Genomic DNA, 10,017 nt, shown 5'->3' on the forward strand with positions numbered 1-10,017 from the left:
AGGACAGGAGTTGAAGTGGAGAGGGCTTTGGCAAGTCAAGAGGTCGTCGAGGGAGCCCCAAGTATGTTTTGCGCTTTACGATGTTGTAAAGTTGTTGGGGGTCCTGGGCAGCTAGCCCTGGGGGGCCAGGAACTCACTGAATGGTGACTCCTTTGTTTCTCCTTTAGAAACACACCGGTAAGTGGGGCAAGACTATCATCGAGTACCGGTCACAGAAGACCTCACGGCTCCCCATCATTGACATTGCACCCATGGACATCGGAGGGCCTGAGCAGGAATTTGGTGTGGACATAGGGCCTGTCTGCTTCTTGTAAAAACCTGAACCCAGAAACATCACAATCCATTGCAAACCCAAAGGACCCAAGTACTTTCCGATCCCAGTCACTCTAGGACTCTGCACTGAATGGCTGACCTGACCTGATGTCCATTCACCCCCCTCTCAGTTTGGACTTTTCTCCCCTCTGTCTCTAAGAGACCTGAACTGGGCAGACTGCAAAATAAAATCTCGGTGTTCTATTTATTTATTGTCTTCCTGTAAGACCTTTGGGTCAAGGCAGAGGCAGGAAACTAACTGGTACAAGTCAAATGCCCTCTGAGTGACTGCCCTCCAGCCCAGGCAAGAAAACCCCCTTCAGGTGCTGGGCGTAGGAACTGTGTGTCCTACACAATGGTGCTATTCTGTGTCAATCACCTCTGTATTTTTTAAAACATCAATTGATATTAAAAACAAAAAAATTCTTGGAAAGTATATATTGACTTGTGCTTTGTTCTTTCTTTTCCATGAGTCCTTGATTCCATAGACATGACCACATGGCATCTTAAAACCTCTGTTAACTTTTCAGCCAAGAGGGAGGGCACTGAAGCCTCACACCTGCCTCTTTGTTGTAAACTGTGGCACTGTGTGAAAATGAGGGTTCAACTGGGCCCCTAGACCAAGATTTGGGAAGGAAGTCACAAATGAGGGGTGGCTGTTCTCCAGAGTAAACAGAACACAGCTCTGGGGCAGGCTAGTGCAAGAGAAGTGACGTGCTCTGAGCTCAGGGGCTGGGACACAGTGTGGGGGCATCCTGCTTGATGAAGAGATAGGACTGTTGTGGGGGCAGTGGGGGGGGATTGGGGGGGAATGGGGTGGATGGGGAGAGGGAGCAGCCATCCTACAGGCCTGTGGTAAGTGCACACAGTTACAGCTTTGGTGATCTGCAAGACTTGTCAAGGAGAGGTGGAAATGATAGACACTCAGCCTCCCCCACCCACATCTCTCCTTCCTGCCCCCTCCCCGCTAGCCCCCCTCCCACACTTGCTGGGCCTGCACATAAAGCTTCATCTGAGCACCAGGCTTATGAATGGATAGCCTCCCATTCCCCCTACCATCAGGGTCCCCTGCTTTCCAGTGTGTGGCAAAAATGAGCTATACATCTCCTTCTGCCCTGGTGAGGGGCTGAGATGCTTATGAAAACATTTTCTTAGACAATAGGTGGAGCCAAAGAATTTTGTAGTGCTTATAAAAACCTGAGCCCAGAAACATCACAGTCCATTGCAAACACAAAGGACCCAAGTACTTTCCGATCCCACTCACTCTAGGACTCTGCACTGAATGGCTGACCTGACCTGATGTCCATTCACCCCCCTTCTCAGTTTGGACTTTTCTCCCCTAAGTGACCTGAACTGGGCAGATTACAAAATAAAATCGCAGTGTGTGAGTTTGGTTCCCACCTGTCAGCCACACTCAAGGAGCACAGGGCCCCTACCGCTCCCAGCTCACTACCCCTCCCACGGTGGCACAGAGCCGTGGAGTCTGGCACATTGTAGATTATGATCTTCGGTTCAGGTTTTTGTAAGGGAATTTCCATTTGTACCAGAATATTAAGGTGATCCTCACGGTCCACCCACTCTGGGGACCTGGTAAACCTAGAAGTAATGGCAGCTGTGCCTTAGGTAATAGACTTCTCTGTTAGAAAAAAAGAGCTCAACGGAAGAGAAGGGATGGAGCAGGAAGCCCCGTGCCTGGGGCACCTGGCCACAGCCTTGTGTGCGTGGAGCTACTCCCTGGCTCTCCCTGGCCCTGAGGGGACTGTGGGGATGATGAGGTTCATTATTAATTGCTGCGATCACTGATGCCCCAGGAAAGGTAGAACGTCCACCATTGAGAATATCCTCAGATAAAATCCTGACCGCAGCAGGACCCAGTGGCTCACTACCTGAGGTCTCCCTCGGGGCCCTTTTCCTCTGGAGCTTCATCTCAATGGCAGTGACCAGCATCCATGACGAGGAAGGAGTCTGAGCTCCCACTAAGACTTGCTCAACTGCCTTGGACTCTGGGTAAATCACAGAACAACTTCTGGCAGAGTTTCCCCATCTGAACAAGCAAAGGAAGAAAGTGCTGTGGAAACGATGAAAGTGGTTTACTTATAAAGGCAAAAGATAAGGATTGTTTCGTCCAGAGAAAATACTTGGGACCCTTAAAGTCAGAGTTTACAAATAGGCAGACTCCTTTTATAGTTTCACACCTGGGTCGAGAATCCCTGTGAGAGCTGACCCAGGACCCCAGGCATCCTGTTTTGAAGTGAGGAAGGACAGGCCTCCCAGGAGGTTGCCAAGAGGACTTCTCAAGACATGTCACCTTGGCAAGTGGATTATTTTGAGGTGAGGTCAACTGAGATCTGGAAGAGGAAGAACGACAATTGGGGGTATTACTCAGAACTAGGGTTTTACCAGAACTAACTTCCCTCTAAGAGAAACATCTAAATGGTAGGACATGTGATTACAGAGCATATGCTGTCATGAATTCCTCTCCTCTGTTCCCAAAGTCCCATGTCCCTACTTCCATTCCTTAGCTCAGACTATATATCCTTATTTCTCCTCACTGACCTCAGAACTCACTTCTATAGATTCCCCATTCATGTAATTTTTTTCCCCTATAAATCTGATATTTGGTTATTTGACCAGCCCTCAAAGAACCCAGAGGGATAAGAGGTAATTTCCTCTCCTCCCTATAACATAGCAGAATGTATGGTGGAAGTAATTTGTGGCCTATATGGGGCCTGGTAATAATCAAAGGGTTGTGATGGTGTTATAAACTTCTAGTTTTGACACTGGACAAAACACAACAGAAAATGCAATCCTTGGCATACAGCAGGCACTCAATAAACTTTTTTTGGAACGAGTAAATGAGCAAATCAAAGATTTCCGTAGCTGAAGCATGACTTCTATAGTATGAAGCACCTCTTTAAGCAGGTTACCCAAGCAGTCTAACTGCCTTGAGGACAAGAGAGAGGTCAGAGTACAGACTAAGCCAGAAGCCATAGTGGAGAGACCTCTAGCGAGGTTCCACCTTCAAGAAACACACTCATTCCCTATCTCAATTCACTAGAAATACAACAGTGATGGCAATGACCCCTGAGTCGACCCCTCCCTCTTTCTATTTTGGTGTTGTTGAAAGCAAATTCTAGGGAGTTGTTCAAGAATTGACAGATCACATGATAAAACTATGAAGTGCAGTTTGGGATGCTAAGGATATAAACAAGAACGACGATTCACTGCATTATAAGAGCAAGCTTATTGTATGTTTAATAAATAGAATTGTCCTCTGAATATCATAGGTGGATTTTAAGGTCATCTTGAGAAGAAATGCCACTGAGGCAAATGTCACAAAATGATTTAAAAATGAAGAATATAAGTAACTTTTTCAAAAATACATAGAAACTATGTTAGAAATTACTTGGAGAGTGGGAAAACTAAAGAGAAAATAGAGCAGTGTGGACATGAATTTAGGGGGTCTTGTTTATGGCAATATTCTCAGAAACGGTCCACATTTGCTTTAGCTCAGTGCTGATGTCCTGCTCTCCACACACAGAACAGGCATCACTGTCAGGAACACACTGTTCTGAAGTGTCACACTGAAGCTCAGTTTTTAATCCTCAGCTTTCGGGTTACTCAATCACGGCGTTATCAGTCAGTCATGAAATTTAACCTTTGTTTGAAGATTTAGAGTGCAAAAATTAAGCAGATATTAAAAATGCAGATCAAAACTAATACACATCTCCTGCCACCATCTGTTGCTCTGGTAGAGCTTTCTGAAGACCCAGTGCTGGGGAAGAAGCTGGAGCCCAGCTCAGGCGCAAGTTCCCAATTAGATCCTCCACCAGCATAGGGCTGGAGTCTATTTGTTGGTGGGTGAGAGGGTGGAGAGTTCAAGAAACTTTCAAACTCGAACCAGGTCCTCTTAATCAGGACTACAGCCAGTTGGTGGGGGCAGTCACTCCTCTCAGACAAACACTGCCTCCCCCTCACAGGCATCTCCGCCCCACCTCTCCCAACCTCCAGGGGGCATTAGTACTCCGTTCTGGAAGAGCAGGAGAGGCTGCCAGGAGAGGCGATGGGGAACTGTGAGGCTGCCTTGGCAGGAGGCTGTTTCCTGGGAGGGGAGCTCACCGGGCAGTACCACCTGGGCTCCATTACACCCTGTCCCAGCCTGTGTCGACCCATTTAGCACGTGACTAATCCACAGTCCCCAGAGGTGCCTAAGACATCCAGCCAGTCAGTGGAGACAGAGATAAATCAAAAGCAGGGTTTATTTTTCTACCAAATCCCCAATCCATGTTTCAGCCAATGGATAAAGGGTTAATCAAGCCCCACAGAGACTCCTGTTGGTAAAAGCAGTTAATTTTCTACAGGAGAAAAAAAGTATTTTTTTTTTTTAATTCCAAGGTGTTTGGGTGTGGGAGCATGTTAAAAAATACATATATTTGTGCTTTCTTCTTTGTGTATTCAAATGTTCCCTCCCTGATGCTGCTTCTGTGGAGATGAGGCCCCAATAACAGTTCTGTTGCCACCTTAACGTCTAATCTCCAAGTCACTCTATGTCAGATAACCTGAACCATGGAATGGTTTTCATTTAGAATACCCCAAGAAAACAGCTAAATTAAGTTCTTCAAACCTTCTCTGAATGCCTATTTACTGGAAATACACCAGGCACAGGGCAGTGATTCCGCTGGTTCTGAGGAACACAAACGGTGAAGCAGAGATGAACTCTCCTCTCAAGTTGACAGGAGGATGTTCGTTGGGGACTAAGAGAACCAATTTCTCCTCTACTTGTACCACCTGCGGCAGGTAGGAAACTCAGGTCCTAGGTGTGGGTGCTGGGTCTCTCCTGACAGGCACTGCTGTGGGAGAACCAAGAGAGTTTCTAAATAGTTGTGGAATTTGAGCCACAATCCACATATTGATATGTTTCCAAGGAGCTCTGGGTCACACGACCAATGTATGAAATCTTCACTGAAGTTCTAGGGAAAAGAAACCAAGAAGAATTAACTCTGGTTTTGATGAAATAAGCAAGAACAATACCCAAATAATTTCTCGTTCAGGCAACAATATCCACACATCTCAGATGAGCCCTTCATGGTTACATAACCAGGAGGTCAGAGGTTCTTCCCGTAGCCACAGAGATCCTGAGACGTGAGGTGACCTTAAGTCAGTGGTTCTCAACTAAGGAGGACTTGACTCCTCTGGAGACACTTTAGGTTGTTACAATGAGGGGATGAAGAGGTGAAGAGTGTTGCAGGCATCTAGTGGTTAGTGGACAAGGATGCTGCTAAACATTCCAGTGCACAGGGCAAACCCCACAACAGAGCACTATCTGGCCCAAATGTCAATAGTACTGAGGCTGAGAAATCTCTAGACTGTCAGAGTTCAAATGTCTGCAGCAGGTCCTCATCACCTGCAACTGTAAGAGTCACGATTCCAGGAGGCGCCCTAAAGACCCACAGCATGTGGTGATTTGTGTGGCTTGAGTTAATTCTGGCCAAATACACAGCATTGACACCTCAAGAAGGTTTTTTCTGTTCTCTATTGATCTTATTAGGATTCTAAAGGGACTATAATGCATTTAAACTAGATTTCATTTCATGGATAAGACTGAATCTGGTGACCTGTAAATTGTGCAAATACGTATAAAGGACAGCAAATCTCTACCACATCTGAAACCAGAAGCTCTCAGGTGTCCCCTCTTTGGCTAGGGGTCCCTGCCAAAGGATGCCAAGCAAAGGCAGCAAGCCTACATGACTGACAGCTGTGGGAGCAGGAAGAGGAGCGACATACCGCATGAAGATCACTATGTTGTGCACCAGGATGTCGGGTAACGTGCAGAAGAAGCTACCAAACAGCAAATACAGAAACAGTCAGTTTGATTTGAGAAAAAGGAGAATTAGTAGCAGAGCACTGCATTACACCTCAAAACTACAAAGCAGTCAGCCCTGCTGGGGTGTCCCCTGCCCCCCCCACCACCCTTGTGACCAGAATGCTGTGTAGGTTAACAAGTTCTGCTCCCTGACAAGTGTCCTTCCATCCTCCCACATCATACTTGTCATCTTTTCAAACTGTCATACAAATGCTGGAGTCTCGTAATGTTCCTAGTGGTTTAGTGTCTGATGCCCCAGCAGTCAGCTTCAGAGTATCAAATGACATGTTCCACCAATAAAGGTCCAAACAAGCAAAGCTAAAGGACCCACAGGCCAAAGGCAGGGACGTACAGCAAGAAAAGCCCCCACTGGGTGAGTACAATTTGGAATCCCTTCTACCCAATCCCTTTTACACACATAGCGAACACTGTACTTACTACACATAGGAATACAGTCCCCCCATCTCAGCCTTTGTGGTAAAATTCACCTGCAAATAAGATGACAGAGTCAGTCTGTGGCCAAGCAGGCTGTACAAGGCAGTACTTTATTAGCAATCCAGAGACCAAGGAGCCTTCTGCCATCCCATACAACATATTTCCCCAAGCCTACCCCTGATATACTCTAGACATCTAACAAATGCTTCCAACCTCTTGCTGTTAGAAGGCCAACATGTTGGCCTCACACTGTCATACCACCTCTTCTCCTCTTCTTGATATGCAGCAAATCTTTCTCTTATGAATTTTTCTGTTCCCCTAATACTTAAATGTTAGCTGACATCCCCCTAATTTTTCAAAATTACAAATGCTGTCAGGTGTTCCTCATCAAACGCTTCTTATAAGTGGAAATGAAGAAAGGAAAAAGAAAGTAATGAGGCTGCAGCATTCCCAGAGCCCCTAACTCTTGGGTCTGTGGGACAAGTATCCTAAAAAAAAAAAAAAGCATACCAGTTGTTCGCTCCGAGGTGGAATGAGGGAGATGTTAGTTGTCACATATGTGCCAACCACTGTGTTCATGAACTGAATCTGGCTGGACAGGCTGGTCACTGCCACAGAGTAGAAGTTGGAGTTCCTGATTTTCAGGGTGGCCTGAATCAGAGCAGGTGAGGAAACAAGAATAAGTGGCCTCGGCCTGCAGATGCACACCCCTGGACTTGAGGTCCCCAGTCTTACCGTGATGGCCAGGATGACAAGGGAGTCCTGCTTGTTAAACGTGACTTTCTCCACTTTGATGCCGCCATTATCCACAAGCACTGAGTGTGGAAACATGAAGAAAACCACCAAACCAGAAGCCAGGAGACAGAGCAGGATGGAGAGGAGGACATACTGTTTACTGCAAATGACACAGCACATGACCAATCCAGGCAGTCAGATATCAAGATCCAAAAGTCAAGATTAAATGCAAAACTGGGCAAAGGCCAGAGGGCAAGGAAAGTATTAAAAGCCAGGAACCACAAGCCAGTCAAGAATGAGTGCAGTGAGAGAAGCCTTTTTAGACCCATTTGAATCCAGTAAACAACCTGGGAAGAAGCTGAAGAGATGAGCTGTGCGGAGAGAAACATTTCCTCGCCTTCCAGAAAACCCCTCTTCTCCATTCCTCCCAATTTAATTCCTTTACTTGCACCTCAGAATGTTTCTAGTTCCAAGTTTCCTCCCCCAGATTGTGACAGGGCAGAGATGTCTTGCTTGAGCAAAGACATCTGTAAGAACTGATAGTTTTCAAAAAACTAAGTGGCATTCACACATATAAAAGGGCTGAGGCACTGAAGCAGGTGTTAACAAAAGAGAGGCAGGTAACTCACGTTCTCCGAGGGCGCAATCTCTGATCACTGTGTGGGATCAAAGCCACCAACTCATTTACTTGCTCTAGAAAAGAACCAAACAATTACTGTAGTAAGCTGAATCTCGGGCTGGGAGCACTTTCCTTTATAACCCATAACAGGTCACCACAACATATTTTGTCTGGAATTAGACATTTTCAAGACACTAGTTTCACATTTTGAGTGTAATAAATATGAAACAAAATGAATCTACAAAGTGTGTCACAAATCATAAAGCATTTATTAGAGCTGCCAGAGCAATGATATGGAAGTTGAGAAATCTAGCCTCTTGTTCTGGCTTTACTGCACGGCCTTGGTGAGTCATGACCTCTCAAGGCTACTTTCTCCTATCTGTATTATGAAACCTTTGGAATAGATTTCTAAACCTCTGGAATTGGTTTCTAAACTTCTGAGCGGCTCTAAATTTCTGTGATTCTCCATCTAAATCTAAAGACTTTCTGCGTGTTAACAGATGACCCTACAACTAAACAAGCATTTGTTTTTCTCTCCCCTCTTGATATATTTTTCAGACCTTAGGGTGTTAATAATTCACTATCTGCTTCCTGGAAAAGAAGCTTCCAAGACAGTTTCACCACCGAGCCATGCCAGGTCTAATGAGTGAGAGAAATAAAGAATAGGGCATGTCAACAAATCCCACCCACCATGCTGAGCAAACCGGATGTCCCAAACCAAGGAAAACAAAGAACAAAAGTGTAGAAATGAAGAAAAGGAAGGTTTTAAATATAAGGAGACCAAGATATGTTGTGGAACCTGCCCAAGTTTATCAAGTCATTGAGCTGGTCCTGTTGACGACACTATGACTATGGCATCAGCGCCTAGAACAAAAGCTCTGTCTGAGAGACACGCCTGTGGGTGCCTTGGGATTCTCTGTAGGGAAGTCAGCCCTCCCCTAATGACCCAAAATCCTTACCTGTTGGAATGTAGCCTGTCCCCTGGCATGTGAGGCAGGTGATGCTATCTCGACCCGTAAACTCCACATATGGGAACTGGGCAATGGCTTCTTCCTGCTCTCGCTCAGCCAGCAAATTCTCCCTGTTATCTTCTTTCTTTCGAATGCAGAAAGGGGGATGAGCAGAGGCAGAGTGATGGGACCCCATGGCCTGGATGTGCCTCTTGTGTCATGTCCTAGATGCAGAGGCAAGTGTGGGCATGTTGGTGGTGACACTGCGCCAGGAGAAAAAGTAAAAACAGAAAAATGACAAAACTGCCACCTTGAATGGATCCCAAATTCCTGCGCAACTTCTGCCAGGAGCCCATCTGGTGCAGCTCCTTACCCTCCACATACAGCTGAAGGCACAGGGCTGCCCGGGCCCGCCTAGTTCCTCGCCGCCCTGGAACTAGGGGCAGCCCAATCCCCACCTGCTCTGGCCTCGCCCCTTCCCATGCACTATTTGCAAACTTTGTAATTTCGAGAAAACCTTCCTGGATAAACAATAGGCACCAAATCAATAACAGGCCTGAAAGATCCCATCCCGCCCACCCCGCCCCCCGCCCCCAGTCCCGAGAGGAGGGGCAGGCTTAGGTGCAGCGCCATGGCAGAGAGCGACGCTCTCAAACCCACCACGCAGGAACCAACGCGAGCGTCCCTGGACCTGCCGGGCGAGAACTTCCGGCAGCTCCTCTCCCGCCTCGCCCCCTCCCCCACCTGCTCGCCTCGGGGTTTACCTGCCTCAGTCCTCCGAGCTGCACACACTCAATGCGCACGCGCTGAATGGCAAGCAGGCGGGGGGAGGGGGAGAAAGGTGAACACCGGCTGCTTCCGCGCGTGCGCTCTTCGCTGTCCGCATCGGTAGAGGGCAGCAGAGACCCTGAGGAGCAGCGCCCCCCAGCGGTGTGGAGGAGGGAACTGGGGGCGGGAGAGGGATCTCGGTGCCCTTCTAAAATGCTGAGGAAGACTCCAGTTAAATTTGCAGAGTGGAGTGTCTCATTGGCTGGTAGGAGGGAGGGCCCGTGGCAGCCAAAGCCATGCTGTAGTATTTTTTTTAAGATTTATTTATTTATGCA

At 47.1% G+C, this 10,017-nt stretch overlaps 2 protein-coding genes across 3 annotated transcripts in view; one reads left to right on the forward strand and one right to left on the reverse strand.

Moving 5' to 3' along the window:
- COL2A1 (collagen type II alpha 1 chain) overlaps positions 1–748 on the forward strand; it is a 30,944-nt gene extending 30,196 nt beyond the window's left edge. Inside the window, exon 54 of the mRNA XM_037514156.1 lies at positions 168–748. Within this exon, the coding sequence (XP_037370053.1) occupies positions 168–314 (147 nt within the window). The 3' untranslated portion in view covers positions 315–748. The remainder of the gene's footprint in view (positions 1–167) is intronic.
- A 685-nt stretch (positions 749–1,433) lies between these two features.
- TMEM106C (transmembrane protein 106C) lies at positions 1,434–9,751 on the reverse strand. 2 transcript variants are annotated; one of them, XM_037514157.2, is made up of 8 exons: positions 9,679–9,751; positions 8,924–9,177; positions 7,975–8,038; positions 7,346–7,505; positions 7,121–7,261; positions 6,614–6,663; positions 6,097–6,150; positions 1,434–5,282 (listed from the first exon to the last, which is right to left on the reverse strand). In XM_037514157.2, exons 2-8 carry the CDS (start codon positions 9,108–9,110, stop codon positions 5,186–5,188), a joined length of 753 nt encoding a protein of 250 aa, XP_037370054.1. In that variant the 5' UTR covers positions 9,111–9,177; positions 9,679–9,751; the 3' UTR covers positions 1,434–5,185. The 2 variants fall into 2 exon arrangements, with proteins under 2 accessions (XP_037370054.1, XP_037370055.1); XM_037514158.2 differs by lacking the exon at positions 9,679–9,751 and adding an exon at positions 9,575–9,636.
- Positions 9,752–10,017: the final 266 nt, after the last annotated feature.

This window comes from Talpa occidentalis, unplaced genomic scaffold, assembly GCF_014898055.3.
Source record: "Talpa occidentalis isolate TD23 unplaced genomic scaffold, MPIMG_talOcc4v2.1 talOcc4.16, whole genome shotgun sequence".
Lineage (NCBI taxonomy): Eukaryota > Metazoa > Chordata > Mammalia > Eulipotyphla > Talpidae > Talpa > Talpa occidentalis.